This window comes from Pseudorasbora parva, chromosome 25 (assembly GCF_024679245.1).
Source record: "Pseudorasbora parva isolate DD20220531a chromosome 25, ASM2467924v1, whole genome shotgun sequence".
NCBI lineage: Eukaryota > Metazoa > Chordata > Actinopteri > Cypriniformes > Gobionidae > Pseudorasbora > Pseudorasbora parva.
Window position 1 is genome coordinate 34,914,058 of NC_090196.1, and position 18,876 is coordinate 34,932,933.

An 18,876-nucleotide genomic window follows, 5' to 3' on the forward strand; every position below is an offset into this window, starting at 1 on the left:
TCTCTCTCTCTCTCTCTCTCTCTCTCTCTCTCTCTCTCTCTCTCTATATATATATATATATATATATATATATAAGAAGAAGGGAAGATCAGAGCTTTTGAAGATCAAGGTGGAAATTTAAACAAACAGCATTGTCTTCTCTTCCGCATTTATTTTCAATCCTCAAATAAAGATTCAAATGGTTATGAATCAGCGAATTGACTCATGATTCGGATCGCCAATGTCTTGTGATTTCAGCAGTTTGATACGCGATCTGAATCATGAATCAATTCGCTGATTCTTAACCGTTCTAAACCATCATTAATGACATATATTTAATCTTTGTTTGACCTAACCCTTTAAGTGTCAGGTGTTGGGTTACTCTATCTGTGCTTCTCACTGTCCTTTTGCATCTGTTCCCACTTTGCCCTGAGTGCTCACCCTTTATCTAGTTTTTGTTCACGCTGTTCCTTGTCAGATTTGTGTTACGCTCTATACGACTGCTGCTTCCTTCATGCCCTGAATAGTATTGGAGGTACTCACCTTGTCTTGTTTGTCCGGTTCAGCCTTGCGTCTAAGTAACGTCTGCTGCTGCAAGAAAAGCTTCACAGTCCTCTTTTTTTTTGTCTGTGTGACTGCCTTGTTTATATTTTTCATTAAAGATTGTTGAATCCTGTCACTTCTGCTCTTGGATCCTTTCATTATATGAGTGAGGGTTAGTTCACCCAAAAAAGAAATTTATGTCATTAATGACGGTTCAAACGGTTATGAATCAGTGAATCGTTTCATGATTCGGATCGCCAATGTCTCGTGATTTCAGCCGATTGACACGCGATCCGAATCATGAATCGATTCGCTGATTCATAACCGTTTGAATCTTTATTTGAGGATTGAACACAAACGCGGAAGAGAAGCCAATGCTGAATAAAGTCGTAGTTTTTGTTATTTTTGGACCCAAATGTATTTTGGATGCTTCAAGAGACTCTAATTAACCCACTGATGTCTCATATGGACTACTGTGATGATGTTTTTATTCCCTTTCTGGACATGGACAGTATAGTGTGCATACACTTGCATACGCTCTCGGACTAAATATAAAATATCTTAAACTGTGTGTGAAGATGAACGGAGGTCTTACGGGTGTGGAGCGACATTAGGGAGAGGAGTTAATGACAGACATCTCATTTTCAGCTGAACTAACCCTTTAAGGACTCTATACAGAGTAAAAAGAAAGAAACATTAAACACAGAATGGTTAACTCTTCCTTAAACATATAGACCGCAAACCACATTTTTCCAGGTTTTTCTGTCAAAAAGGGACAGAATAAAATTTAAATATTACTCAGGTGTAGGCCAAATGAATTAAATACACTATAACAATATAAACAACAATATTAAACATCACTTTTTTAAGGGACAACAGTTTCACCCCCTCCATCTTGCCTGCCCACAATATTTTACATTGCGTTTAATTTATTTAATATAAATTTACATTTAAAAATAGGAATCTTTATGAACATATCTTCTTATGGGCTAATTAATTTCACACAAGCTAAATTAAATATCTGCTTTTTGTACGTTTAGTCTATGCATCAATACAGCCAGTGTAAGTGAACGCCTCCCCATGATGCCATTCTCCTCTCCACACGTCTCTTAAAACCAGTCCTCGCAAATATTAGAACAAAATTCTTAGAAAGGTGCATTTTTAAAGAAAAAATAAAGGACCCACTTTATATTAGGTGGCCTTAACTACTATGTACTAACATTGTAATTAATCATTTGATACAATGCACTTATTGTGTACTTACATGTTTTTACATTGTACTTACATTTTAAAAATACCTGCATGTAATTACGTCTGTAATTAATTTCTGTAGTTACATGTGTAATTACACAGTTGGCACTTCCCTTACACCTAACCCTACCCTTAAACTCACACACACACACACACACACACACACACACACACACACACACACACACACACACACACACACACACACACACACACACACACACACACACACACACACCACACCTGTCCCTAACTCTACACGTATCCACCTCAATATCAGCAGAAGTGCTTTCCAATACAATTTGAACGCAGTAAGTACATTGTAGTTACTTTTTAATGTAAGTACATAGTACTTAAGGCCACCTAATATAAAGTGGGGCCGCAATGAAGTAAAATTCCTAGTACAGAAGAAAGTAATTCAGAAAGCATCTTAACCCTTAAAGGAGGTCTTAAGGTCCAAAATTGTTAGGAGTACAGATGAGGACTTTTAAGAGGCTTAAGAGTCTCTTTAGCATGTGAATGTGTGCAAATGTGTTGCACAAAATGCATGAGTTAGTTAATACTACACATTAGATTGTGCATGGATCATGTTTGTGACCGATCTTATTAGAGACATCGTAACATCTCCGACACAGCGCAGAAATGGAAGTAATCACCACATTACCAGGTTTGGCAACTGGAAAAATACTGCAACTCTGCAGCCGTGATGATTTGGGTCTTTCACAACCTTCTGTAAGTAAAGTGATAACACAATTACAGCAATCTCAGAAACGTATTTTGATGCTGTTCATTTCCTATCAAACACGTTAAGTACAACATTAACTCTTTCCCCGCCAGCGTTTAGAAAAAGAAAAAAAAAGTTGCCAGCCACCGCCAGGGTTTTTGACCATTTCCCCCTAATTGTAATAGCCCATAGAATATTTTGTTTTATGAATATCTGAGCATGCAATTTATCAAAAGACCCTTTTCTTCTAAACAAACATTTTATTCTAGCTTTATGCATTCCCATGGGCGTAGATTACACGGGGGATGGGGGGGGGGGGGTGTCCCCGCACTTTTAATCAATTGTATTTTCGTCCCCCCGCACTTTACTGGGTCTTACCGATCCTAGTCGACCCACTCCGAGTGGGATTCAAACCGGCGTTCCCTGAGCGGCGGCAGGCAAGTTAACAGTGATGCTAAAAACAGCTTTCTCTACCACTTCTGTTCAATGTTTATTTGGTACCTCCTGGTCACATTATCCATAGTCATAGTCTCAGCTATGATTGTCATGCCGATGACTTGCACATTTACATATCAGCTAGCTCTGTCTCTGCTATTAATCTGGATTTATTAAATACCTGTATTGCTGATTAAAATCTGGTTACAAAGCAACTTCCAAAAATGTAATAATAAAACTGAGGTTATTGTTTTTGGTCCAACATCCCTATAAAAAACTAAAAACTGAACTAAGTCTATATATTGATGGGGCCTCATTAATTCCATCTCACACTGTTAAAAATCTGGGTGTAATATTTGATCTAATCCTCTGATTTCAATCTCATATTCTATTACTAAGACTGCATTTTACCACCTTTGTGATATTGCCCCGACTGTGATCTGCTCTCAGCACTACACTCTAAAAAATGCTGGGTTAAAAACAACCCAAGTTGGGTTGAAAATGCACCGACCCAAGAATTGGGTTGTTTTAACCCAATGGTTGAGTTGTTCTTACCCAGCAATTGGGTTGTCTTAAGCAACATTTAACCCAACCACTGGGTTAAAACAACTCAACCATTGGGTTAAAACAACTCAATTGTTGGGTCGGTGCATTTTCAACCCAACTTGGGTTGTTTTTAACCCAGCATTTTTTAGAGTGTAAAGATGATGAAATGCTTAAACATGCTTTACTAACCTCTTGTCTTGACTACTGTAACTTGTGTCTTATAAGGCTGCCAGCTAAAACAACCAGATAGAAAGACTAAATGAAGATACACAAATATGTGTTTGTTTGCTTGAATGGTTTTTCGGACACAGTTTCATCTCATGTAAAACTCCCGAAAAACCCGTTCTGCAGAGAAACACCTTTAACAAGAATGCAGAAGTGAAATATAAATCAATGCTTTTAATGAGCAATGTGCCATTTCAGAGCAGGACAAAGAAACATCTGCAAATATTGGCATCATTCAAGGTAAGTTAGTTAATATTTTTAAGTTACTGGCCAATGTTTAAGTGTAATGTTTAAGTGACCACAGGAGATTCATGCAGCACAACACAGTGGTCATATTTGCACTAAGTGAAAAATATCACATTTTCTTAGCACTAATTGCTAATTACACTAATTACAAGTGCAAACAGCTGCAGATAAGTGAAAATAGATTCTATTTACACATATAAAATTAGTTATTTGCAAAATGTGTAAATAGTAATAACATGCAATTTATACTTTATTTTGACAAATACATACTATTTGCACCTCAGTATTGTTGTACATTAACAGTATGCAATAATAACAAGTGTAAATTATTATATTTATTAAAATTATTAAATGGATGCCACCTTAATTGGACAATAAAAGCCCTCCCTACATTGACCCCTATAGGAGCTTTATATTGCTTATTTTCATATATCGTCAAATATTGCAAATTATGTGGTGGATTTCAGTCTTTAAATATGGCTTTAGGTCCAGAGGTGGACAAAGTACACAAATTCATTACTTGAGTAAAAGTAAAAGTACTACTGGTCAAATATTACTCCGTTACAAGTGAAAGTTGTAGGAACAGATTTTTACTAGAGTAAAAGTACAGAAGTATTTGTTTTCAAAAGTGCTTAAGTATTAAAAGTAAATTTCCTTTTTTATGTCAATGCATTATTTTATTATAGTTGTATAAATGCACATTATGCCATCATGGTTTAAGCCAGTCAGTGATGCTCCATCTGACACACTAGCAGACGACTAACTTAAACTCATTTAAAAAGCATCTTTATAAAGCTGCTGTCACTTTAAGGCCGAATGCACGAATCCAATACACTGATACACATCTGATATTCTCACACTGTTCACCTTCACTTAATATTCACAGACACTAGTCTATTAGTATTAACTACGCATATTAACAGATGCGTTCTCAGGTACCGAAATTTGGAACCAATTTAATGTGAATCAATTTAATGTGATACTCAGTAGTAGCCTACATAATAACATATTTGTTTCATGCTACTAACAGAAAAAAAGGGAAGTTGATCATTTAGTCACTGGCTTGATTCACTGATGCATAAACAGTATTAAACTATTTAGAAAGAAAGTCTGTGTAAATGTGAATAATTAGCTACACATCAGAAATCACTGATCACAGATCAGACATTAATGAACACTGTTAATTAATGTTTGAGGCGGTGCTGTCGAATCCATATTGTAAAAGTCTCTTTGTAAAGCTTGTGCTGACAATGAGACTAAAGTAAACTATATCCATTTTTCCCAAATCCTCTGGGCAGCAAAGCAGAAAAAAGGGAGGTAACCTTTCCCTGTATGATGACATACAGGGAAGATTTGGCTCATCTGAGCTTTAATTTTCTCAAAGATGGAGCAGGACACCCAGGGCTTGGTTTACACCTATCTAAATTTTAGCCACTTGGGGACCATAAACAGGCTAGGAGAACAGGCTAAGGGACCTTTAATTACACATTCATTTTGATCATGAGAATTTATTCATTTTTAACAGAGAGTGAGAGAGTTTGTGTGTGTGTGTGTGTGTGTGTGTGTGTGTGTGTGTGTGTGTGTGTGTGTGTGTGTGTGTGTGTGTGTGTGTGTGTGTGTGTGTGTGTGTGTGTGTGTCTTTCTGTCTGCTAACAGGCAGGTGCTTCAGAGAGTACAGAACTGGAATAAATAGAATAACTGGATTCTGGGAAAATGTAGAACTACTTTTACTCATAATTTTTAGTATGAATTATCATCACAATCAATTATCAGTATTTTAAGTGTGACATTAGTCTTTACATTCTAGTTTGGTCTGAAATGTAAAAGACAATTCTTCAAAAAAGGTTATGACAAAATGTAAAACTACTTGTGGAGTGTAATCATTATGAGTCTCAATCATCAGCAGCATTCAGCTCAATCTGTCGGACCATAAAATTATCTACTGATGAGCACACACTCTTAAACTGAAGAACAACCTGAAGAATTAGATTGAAATGTTTCATAATAGTTGATCTGGCCACAGTGTCATTTCAATATTTTTTTGCTCACACTGCATAGATCTATGCTTTTTTTCTTCTTTTTCAAACAGTCCATTAAACACCATGGCATCTGAAAAAAAGCTGCTTCATGATACTCTAGGTAACCTGAAAGAAGATGATCTGAAGAGATTTAAGAGTTACTTAAAAGATGATGGACCCATTGGGGCTGGTAAACTAGAGAAGGCGGATGTCACTGATATAGTGGATATAATGATGGAGTGTTTTGGAGCAGAAGAAGCTGTGAAGAAAACACTGAACATCCTGAGGAAGATGAACCAGAACCGACTGGCTGAAGACTTAAAGAACAACTACACTGAAGGTAATAGAGAACGTAAGGCAGCATAGATTTATAGAGATATAATCGCATTTTTTGAAAGAAGATTCTTAATGTATGTGAAAATAGCTGTTTTCTATTTAAATATCTTTAAAAAAATACCATGCCATGTAAAATATAATCAATTGCAATAACAGTCAAAGTTTCACAGCTGAAATTTCAGCATCATCTTCTCAGTCTTTAGCGTCAAATGATCCTTCAGAAGTCATTCTAGTACTGTGATTTAGTTAATGGTTTAATAGTTGTGCTGCTTAATGAAGAATTGAAATACGATGTAGAGCCTTTTTCAGGATACTTTAATAAACATAAAGTCTCATTCATTTGTCTCTCTTTACAGTGCAAGAATCATCAGAGCCACCCGAGAAACGTAGAAGAAAACAAGGTGAATTAACCTTACACACGTACTTACAGTGGGATCAGAAATTATTTTAGCATGTTTGATGTATATTGATCTCAGCACAGAACATAACTGTCATAAATATTATGTTTGCACCAGTTGATTTAAACGATGATCATGCTAATGTAAAAAACTTTTTTGTTAATTTTTTTGTGTTGTATTGTTCAGACTTTTTCCTGTTTTTTCTTGTTCTTTTTTCCTGTTCTTTCCTGATTGTTCCTGGTTTTTCATAACAGAGGATTTCTGGCTGCAGGAATTCCTGAAGACAAACAAAATGAACATGAAGGAGAAAGCAGAACACATTTTTGAGTGTAAAAAGGAAAATGAAGCACATCTCAAGGATGTTTTCACAGAACTCTTCATTACGGAGGGGGACCTTAAAGAAGTCAAACAAGAACATGAGATTATGAAGATTGATGACACCATTGAACCCTGTAAATCACAGAAGAGTTCAATCAAATGCAATGATGTATTTAGTCTGAACAAAAAAAAGACAAAGATTGTGCTGACCAAAGGCATCGCTGGCATTGGAAAAACAGTCTCAGTGCACAAGTTCATTCTGGACTGGGCAGAAGGAGAATCCAATCAGGATATAAACTGTGTGTTCTTGCTTCCATTCAGAAAGATTAACTGCATTAAAGACAGAAAGATCAGTCTGCATGAGTTTCTACAGATATTTAATCCAGAACTGAGGGACCTGGAAACAGCAAAGATACGTGAGATATATAAATGTAAGCTTGCGTTTATCTTTGATGGACTGGATGAGAGTCGACTGACTTTGGATTTTGTTAGTGGAATGGTGACGAGTGTTGAGGAGCGATCTTCTGTAGATGAACTGTTTGCCAGTCTGGTGAATGGGACTCTGCTTCCATCATCTCACGTCTGGGTGACATCACGACCCGCAGCAGCCAATCAGATCCCTCATGAGTATGTAGGGTTGTTCACAGAGGTGCGAGGATTCACTGACCAGCAGAAGGATGAGTATTTCAGAAAGAGAATTAAAGATGAGACTCAGGCCTCTAGAATGATCTCACACATTAGGAAATCTCGTAGTCTCTACATCATGTGTTACATTCCCGTGTTCTGTTGGATCACAGCCACTGTTCTTCAAGCCGTCCCCATTGGGAACAATGCAGAGAACATCAACACGACACTCACTGAAATGTACATCCACTTCCTGCTGATACAGATGAACTTGAAGAGCCAGAAGCATGACAGAAAAACAGAAAGAGAACGTGCCAAGCTCTTAGATTCCAATAAAACAATGATTATGAAGTTAGCTAAGCTAGCGTTTGAACAGCTGAAGAAAGAAAACATTGTGTTCTATGAGGAAGATCTGAGAGCATGTTGTATTGACAAGAGTGAAGACTTTGAGTGCACAGGAATGCTCACTGAGATCTTTAAGCAAGAAGCTGGACTTTATGAGATGAAGGTTTTCTGCTTCGTGCACCTGAGTGTTCAAGAGTTCCTCGCTGCAGTGCACGTGTTCCTCTGCTACCTGAACAAGGACATGGACGAGCTGCAGTTTTTCACTGAAAAAACACAAAGAGAGGCCAGGACTGACCACATCGACAAGCCAGACAAAAATATTGCTTTACATGATTTACTAAAGAAGGCTGTTGAGAAAGCGATGCAAAGTCAGAAAGGACATTTAGACCTGTTTTTACGGTTTCTGATGGGCATTTCACTGAAATCCAATCAGGACCTGCTCATAGGCCTGTTCACACACACTGAAGACAGCAAAGACAGCATCACAGAAATAACAAAACACATTAAAACACTATTACAAAACCAGGGCATCTTACCTGACACTTCAGTCAACCTGTTCTACTGCTTACTGGAGCTCAATGACAATTCATTTTATACACAAATAAAACGATACTTCAGATCATCGAAAATAATACTCTCATCTCCCATGTGTTCATTGATGGCTTATGTGCAGCTAATGTCGGAGGAGGTGCTGGATGAGCTCAAACTCAGCATGTGCAATACTCGAATGGGAGGTCGCATGAATCTCCTGCCAGCTGTGAGATGCTGCAGAAAAGCAGGGTAAGGAAATTGTTGACACAATATGTTTAAGTGTTTAACTTTGAAAATAAATTTTAGCATAAGATACAATGTGGAGTATCATGTATCATTTACTGATTTTGGAGAGTAAAATGTATATTTTAAAATGTAACTTTAAATGGATTTACTAAACAAGGATTTTATAGACATATAGACATTTTAAGGTTATTTTCACTTGACATTTCCATCATGCATGATATTTATACATTTTTTTCCAGAAAGATTGAATGTACACTGAGAACATGACAACCAATCAGTGTTACTACAAACACTTTTTCTGCAAGATAAACACAAAAACAAATGCCATGGACAATTATCCTGTTTTACAGACTGTCCAACTGTGATCTCGATGACACCTGCTGTGAGACTGTGGCTTTGGCCTTGCAGACACCAAACTCACCCCTAATAGAGCTGGATATGAGTGGCAATAACCTGTATGATTCAGGAGTGAAGCTGCTCTCTGGTGGACTGAAGAGCCCAAACTGTCAGCTGAAGATACTGAGGTATGAGATTAATTAAATCCTTATTCAACACCCACCTTATTATTTCAATCAATTAAAACAGCGGGACAATAAAAAATGCTTAACATGGAAATGTTTAATGTGCCTTAATGCACAAAGACAGTGATTTTAATATATATTATTTTCAGTACACACCATACTGATGGTGCATAATATATACAGGCAGGCAAATGACCTCAAAACTTTAATAAAATGAATTAATAATACAAATATTCTCATGGTTTCTCAAACTTTGCACATTGCACTGATATTCTGGGTCAATCTATATGCCTGTACACAGTATATTTTATTACCCTATGAACCCTGGGCTGTTTTCTGGGCCCTGGGGGTGTTTTGACATGCCCTGTGTTGAGGAAAACATGCAAAGAAACCAAAGAAAGGTAACCAAAGAAAGTGTTTTTAAGTAAAAAAGATTCCACAATTATATTCATTGTTTTATTAAAAAAGTGGTTTATTAAGCAAAAACACACCACGACTGTATTCAGAATATAATTGAGAAAAGTATTTAATCAAATGATAAAAAATGATGTATAGTTAAGGGTTTTGATAGAGTAGAGAGAAAAGAAAACCTGTATTAGAAAGAGCATCAATGTAGAAGAAATAAAAAAAGAATGTTACTCTAATGGAGTTAATCTCAAAGCAGGCAGCCAGCCAATAGCACAACACATCTAACATAATGGTGACCAGACAAGGAGCACATGGAAAGAAAAAACTTAAGTAGCAACACTAACGTGGGTAATAGATGACACACAGCTAACACATATGAACTAGTAATGATGGTAACTATGGGGACGATAAGTGGCTGTAGTCAGAACAAAGAAATTTGACAACAGAAAACAAACTGAAAGTCCATGAACAAAACTAAACAGAATGGTGAGATGCCCTCTGTATCATTTAGTAATCTTAGTTAACTTTAATTTCAACATTTAATAACACATTATTAAAATCAAAAGTTGTTTCTGCATTATTTAATGGACTTGAGCTGAGATCAATTAAGAGTTTGTAATTTTTAAACTTATATTAACAAAGATCAATAATTCTGTAACAAATCTAAGTTCATTACTTCTCAAGCTATAATTCTATTCTTAATCTATATTTTACACTTAATCTGTTTGAAAAAAAAAATTATTTACACATATGTGCATTGCTTTATTGTATTTAAATGTGCAGTTATTTTGTGACAAGAAAAAGTTATTAAACCTATAGCTGCAACACTTTTTTTTGAAAATTCTTTCAATATCATGATAATACCGTATACCACAAGGAATTGCGAAATAAAAATTTGATCACAAACCATCACATGCCTAACTCGTCCACAAACACACACACACAAAAAATATAACTGTATATTTTTTTAATGGATGAATTTGAGAGTCACTCTCTCTAGAAGGAAAGAAGAATATTATTGTGCAGAGAACAATCTGTTGAGAGTCAACAGCACAGTTTAAGGCAACATTGATACAGCATTTTATTTACTTAGAACCTAAAACCCAGACTTACCCAAACCTTCAGGAGATACAAATCTATTTGCTTATGATACTCAGTCTCAGCTAGATGACTGTATAGATCTGATCAGAACCATATTCTCCTTTCAGCAGAACTTATAGGTAATGAAATGAGAGAGATTTAACTCTGATGAGTTTATATTAAATGGATGCGTAATTATTTAATAGAATTGTTGAGCTTTTTTTGTGAGTTCTGATGTCACAGTCTCAGATATCTTTATTGTGTCTGTGTATGTTTGCAGCTTATCTTTCTGTGAGGTGACAGACGAAAGCTGTGGTTATCTGGCTTCAGCTCTGCGTTCAAACCCCTCACACTTGAGAATGCTGGATCTGAGCGGCAATGACCTTTGTGATTCAGGAGTCAAGATGCTCTCTGATCTACTGAAGGACCCAAACTGCACACTGAACAAACTCGAGTATGTTGAGCAGTAAGATTAATCTCATCCTGTGAATGTTTGTATGTGTATTTCAGTCTTACCACCTACAAGTGTACACGGTCAGAAAAAAAGGTACATTTCTGTCACTGGGGCGGTACCCTAAGGTACAAAACTGAAAATGTACTAATATGTACCTTTAAGGTTCTACTATGTACCTTTAAGGTACTAATTTGCACTTAAAGTACTGATATGTACCTTTTAAGGTACTAATATGTACCATTTAGGGGTGAGTAAGGCACAAAGATGTACCTTTTTACTTTTGTACCTTAGGGTAACGCCGAGTGACAGCACTGTACCTTTTTTTCTGAGAGTGTACAATGGAATGTGAACGAGGGAAAGATTACTTATTTACCTTATTTCAATTCTGAAAAAGATAGTTCACCCAAACATTTAAAATCTGTCATTATTTACTCACCCTCACATCATCCAAACATACTTTTTTTTTGAAGGTACCTCATTTCAGCGATTATTTATAAGGGATTTTCTTAACCTATTTCAACCATTTTACATTTAACAATTATTTCACTGTTGAAACATCAAGTGACCTTACTTTAACCATATTTTAATGTTGAAGGTCAGTCATGTGCCGGCTGGGTAAATGATGACAGAGTTTTAGATTTTTGTGGGAACTGTCCCTTTGAGGTAGGGTAGGCTTTATTTGACTGAGAATAAGTGATTTGCTTTTTGGGGCTAGATTAGTAAGAATATAACCATGTTGCGCTTGGACTGACCGGGTTGTCCTATTTCCTCTTTGAGTGGCCACACGTGATCTACTGTACAGGTTTTACACTGCATTTCTGATTGAGTTACTTCATGGTGTGTGCATTAATGGTGTGAAATTAAAGCTGCAGTCTGTAATGTTTCATGGTTAAAATCATCCAAAATTCTTGAGCAAGTACATAAACAGCCAGTGTTCAAAATGAACTCCTTACCTTAGCCCGATTCAGAACTGTAAGCTTGCAATAATGTGTTCTAATTTGAACAGCTGAAGGGTTCCAAACTAATTATTTATTTTCACACAATTTATGTACAAACTTAACCAAGAAAGTAGAGATGGGGAACCCAGCTAAAAAAGGAAAGGAAAATAACAACTAATAAACTCAAGCTGAGACTATCAGCTGCCAACTAAAAAACTAACTAAGGTGAATTAGAAAGATGTGTGATGTGGCTGGGATGAAAGCTGTGGTTGACGGAGTGACTGTGAGAGTCCGCCTCCTTCCATTTTATAGCTTCACTTGTCCAGCTCAAGCAATATGGAATTAAAAAAGACAAAGAAATAAGAATATGTAAGACAACTGATTATTTAAGGACTCTGGGCTGGGGTGTTCACACACGCACACACACACACACACACACACACACACACACACACACACACACACACACACACACACACACACACACACACACACACACACACACACACACACACACACACACACACACACACAGTATTTTGAGTCTCTTTTGCACTGAGTAGAAAAAAAAGCGAGTTGGTCGCTCTGGTGCAATCGTCAACCTCAAGGGGTTAACAAGCTTCTGTTGTGAGTTCTGATGTCACAGTCTTAGATATCTTCATTGTTTTTGTATGTTTTTGAAGGTTATCTGAATGTAAGGTGACAGAAGAAGGCTGTGGTTATCTGGCTTCAGCTCTGCGTTCAAACCCCTCACATCTGAGAGAACTGGACCTGAGCTACAATAATCTGAGAGATTCAGGAGTCAAGATTCTCTCTGATTTACTGAAGAACCCAAACTGCACACTGAAAAACCTTGAGTATGTTGAGCAGTAAGATTCATCTCATCCTGTGAATGTTTGTATGTGTATTTACCATCTTACCATCTACATGTGTAAAGTGAAATGTGGAAAGGGCCTGTAGTTAAGCTGAATTGAGGGAAATAATACTTATTTACTGTGTTACAATATAAATCTCAAGGAGTTGGCCTTCTGAAAAAGATAGTTCACCCAAAAATTTAAAATCTTTCATTATTTACTCCCCCTCAAGTTATCCAAACCTGTGTGCCTTTCTTTATCCTGTGGACCACAAAATACATTTTCTTTGTGTTTTGTCCCCATAGCATGGATGTCAGTGGTCAGTAAAAATTCAAAATATCATATTTTGTGTTTAGCAGAAGATATCTATACAGGTTTGGAAACACGCAAGAGTAAGTAAATGAGGACATTTTAAAACAAATTATGAGTTTTAATTTGAATCCAGCTGCTTGCAGGTGAAGGTGTATCTCGAGGTCAAACGAAGAGATGTCATCTGCATCGCTGAAGGAAAATTAATCAATTTGATACAAAAAAGACCATTTTGTAAAAATTAAGCAAACAAATAAATAAATCTTGCGAGGGAGCATGCCCAGGGACCTTCTAAATGCTTCACACTTCAACCCCTCCAAAACTAGGCCCTTGAGTCCAACCTTTCCTTTAAACTGAAAATAGTTAGTTTTACACATTTTTGCAGTTTTCATTATTAAACCCATGCAAAAGTCATGCAACAGCTCTTCTGCCACTTAGTCCTGCTGAGGGGGCTTGAACCGGCAGGAAAGTGATAACAATGCATACCCTCTATTGGAGTTTACTCAACTATGAGGACTTCCGCTTCGGAGAAACCCGGAAATGTGAAAAGGGTCAACATGAAACCCGATATTCTTGTATCTAGCCAAAAACCTATTTGCTTTTTATCCTATTAAGCCTGGTGATGAAAGTATTTATATACAATATAAAATTACATATTTGAATAAGTATTTTAAGTATTTTAAATACAAAATACATTCTCTCTAAGACTTTACTTGACAATTAGATAATATTTATTTATAAGGAAAATACAAATGACAAAATATAAAAAAAATATTTAAATACATATTTTAAATAGATGTAATTAAAATACTGCCCATCTTTGTGCCTAATAATAGCACACACTTGTCTAGGTTAAAATTTAGAGTGAGATTACTCTTAAAGTTGCTACTACTTCAATGTTTCAATTGATAAGACATGTTTAAGATCGATGAATGACAGAAGAATGTTTGGATTTCCTGCCTGTAATGATCTGTCCATCACAGCCTGTGTGATTTCATAATTTCCTGTTGAGTTTTCTTTTCTTGACTAATAAAATGTTGGTCGACCAAGCCTCTTCTAGGCGATTAATGGTTATTCGGCTATTAGACGGTGGCCATAATTGTTGTACAGAAAAAAAATGTGTTGAGTGTCAACAGCACAGTTTAAGGTGCCACTGATATAGCATTTCATTTACTCAGAACCTAAAACCCAATCTTACTCAAACACGACTGCTTTCTTCAGGAGATACAAATCTATTTGATTATGTCAGAACCATATTCTCCTTTCAGCAGAACTTATAGTTTATGAAATGAGAGCGATTTAACTCTGATCAGTTTATTTTAAATGGATGTATAATTATTCAAAATATTTGACAAGCTTTTGTTGTGAGTTCTGATGTCTCAGTCTCAGATTTCTTCTTTGTTTCTTTGTGTGTTTGTAGATTAAGCAGCTGTAAGGTGACAGATAAAGGCTGTGGTTATCTGGCTTTAGCTCTGTGTTCAAACCCCTCACACCTGAGAGAGCTGGATCTGAGCAGCAATTACATGAGAGATTCAGAAGTTAAGATCCTCTCTGATCTACTGAAGAACCTAAACGGCACACTGACCAAAGTCAAGTATGTTGAGCAGTAAGATTAATCTCATCCTGTGAATGCTTGTATGTGTATTTCAGTCTTACCATCTACAAGTATACAGTGAAATGCGGAAAGGGTTTGTAGTAAAGCTGAATAGAGGGAAAGATTACATATTTACCTTATTACAATATCAATCTAAAGGAGTAATCTTCTGAAAAAGATCACCAAAACATTTAAAATCTGTCATTATTTACTCCCCCTCCCATCATCCAAACTTGTGTCCCTTTCTTTATTCTATGGAGCACAAAAGAAGACTTTTTCTGTTCAGCACCCCTTACAATGGAAGTCAATGGTTAGCAAAACTTCACAATATCATCTTTTGTGCTCGGCAGAAGAAATCCATACAGGTTTGGACACACATGAGAGTGAGTAAATGATGACAGTGTTTCAATTTGTGTGAACTGTCCCTTTAAGAAAGGGTACGTTTTTTTTTTTTTTTTTTTGCTCAGAATCAAGGGATTGCTTCTTTGGTGCCGGTTTGGTAAGAATATAACCATGTTGTGCTTGGACTGACAGGTTTGTCATATTTCCTCTTTGAGTGGCCACACATTATCTACTGTACAGGCTTTACATGGTATTTCTTCCTTCATAGTGTTTAAAACCAAAATACTCCCATCCAACTGAGGCACTTCAATGTTGTGACACTGAATCTTCTACTTCCACTTCATTGTCTTCACTATCAAGGGATCATTTTGTCAAGCGAACACACGTTTGGGGTCTCTGTGGTTATTGTTCTCTCTTCTTATCTTCAGATACAAGTAATCTCACACTGGATCAAAACACAGCACGCACTCGTCTGATGCTGTCTGAGGAGAACAGAAATATGGCACATGTGTTTGAGGATCAGCCGTATCCTGATCATCAGAGAGATTAGATGAGTGTCATTAGGTTTTGTGTGGACAGAGTCTGACTGGATTCTGTTACTGGGAGGCTGAATGGAGTTAGTCAATAAATATCAGTGACATATAAAGGAATTGGCAGGAAAGAATGGAGACAATGTAAATTTAGTTTAATCAAAAATATCCTGGGATCTGAACTGTTCTGAGAACAGAATTTCTGGCCATAACAATATACTGAGAACATCATATATGCCCCTCTAACAGAGTTAGAGAGTACAGAGTAACAGAGTACAGTGTTTTTGGATCCCTGACACTGACACACATTCAACACATTTTCACATGTTCACTTATATGTTCACAGTTGAGTGATTTGTTTTTTTACCCCTCTCGCTAATTGCCATACAGTCATGATTATTTACTCTTCATATGTTTAAATGTTTCTGAGGAACAGGAAGAAGTAATCTTTTGAAAGTTTTTTTTTATTATTATTATTTTATCTTTATGTTTTTGCTGCTTTTTTACAAATTTGATTGTTTGTGAGGTAAGAGCTTGTGCAGTGTCAAGTTAGCCCTAAATTGCCAACAAATAAATTTTGTATTACTTAAGGAGGATTAAAGCAGCACACAAGGAGTCTGGATCTGGAGGGGCAAGCAGGTGATTAGAGAGTCATTAGACAAATGAAGAAACTGAATCTGAAAATGAATGAATGATGTTAGGAGGTTTATGTTGGAAAGTCAATTTGAATGCTCCAATTGTGAAATTTGCAAGATAAGTTTGAATTTCTTGAAACAGTATAATTCAAACTTGCCTTGAAACAAAGTTTGCATTTTTATGTGTGTGGTATCTAATTTTCTTTTTTAGAAGTGTTATTGAGTTAAACTTGTTTTCTTTAATGAAATCTCTAAAAGGGACTGTCAAACTGACTGTCAGCTATATTAAAGATGTCATGAATTGGCTTTTTAAATGTTTTTATACTGTTGTCTAAGGTCAACTTAAGATGTTTGTGTGGTTTTTACATTCAAAAACTTAACTAATAAGTAGTAGGCTATTTTTTACACTGGTTTTGAGGCTCTCTCCTGAACGCTGGGTTTTGATGGCCGTGATGCACTGGAGACTTGGAAGTAAACGCCCACGGCTAGAATTGGATAAGATTTGCATATTTAATGAGCTTCAACTACCTTGTCAGTTCACGGTAGGGATTGTTTTGAAAGTGGTAACCGGAATAATTATCTGACAGAGCTCGCAAAACGGCTTTATCAAACAAACACAATGATTTATCTCTCATCTACCCACAATTGATTTATTTTTTATTACATGGCCCATCTGATAGGTTGATATAAGCACAAACCTGCAAATGTCTTTTCAAATGATTCTTAAAATATCAAGTCAAGAGGGTGTACAACGCAGATAAAGAAATTAATTTTATTTCACTTTTTGAGATTGACCAGCCTGCCGACAGGCTTACGTTTTGGTAGCCCGTCTGAAAAACACACATCCTTGGGATGTTGGACTTTGCGAGTCCTGGCCCATACATGTCCATGTCTGAACCCGAATCGCAATAAACCAACAAATAAAAGGATTCTCCAGCCTGTGACAGCGTGCTTAAGGTATGTTCTGTTAGACACGTACACATAATCAAAATGATCTGTAACAATGCAAAACTATTACATATAAAGTTTTTATACTCATATATACTCACATAAGTGTGTTGCACCATTCCTGTCGGATCCAATATAGAAGGTACAGCATTGTGTTTTAAACTCAAATGTCTGCAAATCCAGTTTTAACCTGTCTTATTTACTAATGATGATCTTGCTATCTGGGCATGTTTTATTGCTCGTTTAGCTCCATGAGTCTGTGAGCGGGGCTACAAATGCAGGCATACACATTTATCTGTTGAGGCGGTGTTTCACTCTTCTATTAAATCATTGATCAATATATATTTGAGAGCTCTCGTTTTCTGGGCCTGGTGTCTATAAAAGCTTTTCTTTGACAAACAATGATGTTTTCAGCTCTGAAACTTACAGGATATTTTTATATTACCATGAACTTTTATATATCAAGGGCTCAAGGAAAAGGTGATTTTCTCAATTCATCACTCCTTTAAGCATTGTGTGGTTTTGACGGGGGACTTAAGAGTCCGCTACAAAGAAAGACAAAATAAATGTATGTGTGCTTGTTGCAAAAGTTGTAGTAGCCTTGGACAAATACTATGATTGCTTGAGTCCAAGGCAAGTAGCTTACTTTATAAGGAATTGCTATATGATGATGACAGTCATAACTTCAAATTCCACGCCCCAAGATATGTCCAAGTATAAAAAGCTTGGACTATTGTTTTTTGGGGCTGTTCTTTTGGTGAAGACTTACATGTTGTTATTTTTGCCTTTTTAAATATTTTCTTTGTATTATTCTGAAACTTCTATTTAGATAAAACAGAAACCATTCTGTGGTTATTCATAGAAACTTTTCAATTATGTCTCAGAGTGATTTTTTTCGTGGAAATATCTTTATTTGTTGTAGTGCGCAGGTGAGAACAATTTATGATTGTTATATGTTATGGGGATGTTTTAGGATGCTACAGTGGTATAAAAAAACACAACAGCTGACAACCATTAAGTGGTCTCTTAATTTTTTTCCAGAGCTGTATATTGTTTATGCGCTCTTAGGGAAAAAAGCTGTAAACGGGGCAGAACCCTTTAATAAGATACACCTTTAGACCTTATTTACCTCTTAAATGTACATATTAGTATTTTTGTACCTTTTTGTCTGTTTTTTTCTGACTAAACATTATTTAGGGCTATTCTACTGGTTAGGATATTAATAAAGGAACTGTTGCTGTCAAAGTTTTGTGAAGTTTCTCCATGTAAACCTAAATAAAAATTTCATAACAGAAAATAACTTGGTGGAAAGTGGCAAAGTAGCTGATTGTTAAGAGCTGGAGAAATGGGGAACGGTAAACCAGAGGTTTAGTAAATCATAAATTGAGTGTTAATGTTGAATAAATGTTTCACACTTTCTTTCATTCACGTTTGACTGTTTGATGTTCGGCACCCTCTGGAGGATGATGCTGTAAATATCACTAGACTAGTAAACCAA

At 36.2% G+C, this 18,876-nt stretch overlaps 1 protein-coding gene across 1 annotated transcript; it reads left to right on the forward strand.

The window, feature by feature from the left end:
- Positions 1 to 3,897: 3,897 nt before the first annotated feature.
- On the forward strand, positions 3,898 to 18,473 carry LOC137064941 (NACHT, LRR and PYD domains-containing protein 3-like). Its single transcript, XM_067436498.1, has 9 exons — positions 3,898 to 3,943; positions 6,039 to 6,307; positions 6,660 to 6,704; positions 6,956 to 8,768; positions 9,116 to 9,289; positions 11,055 to 11,228; positions 12,850 to 13,023; positions 14,750 to 14,923; positions 15,694 to 18,473. Exons 2-9 carry the CDS (start codon positions 6,052 to 6,054, stop codon positions 15,701 to 15,703), a joined length of 2,820 nt encoding a protein of 939 aa, XP_067292599.1. The 5' UTR covers positions 3,898 to 3,943; positions 6,039 to 6,051; the 3' UTR covers positions 15,704 to 18,473.
- Positions 18,474 to 18,876: the final 403 nt, after the last annotated feature.

Bases quoted from the DNA above. Each gene is read 5' to 3' on its own strand.
- LOC137064941 (XM_067436498.1), top strand. From the start codon at position 6,052: ATGGCATCTGAAAAAAAGCTGCTTCATGATACTCTAGGTAACCTGAAA. The intron at 11,229-12,849 runs GTATGTTGAGCA...ATGTTTTTGAAG, and splicing joins TGCACACTGAACAAACTCGA to GTTATCTGAATGTAAGGTGA. The intron at 13,024-14,749 runs GTATGTTGAGCA...GTGTGTTTGTAG, and splicing joins TGCACACTGAAAAACCTTGA to ATTAAGCAGCTGTAAGGTGA.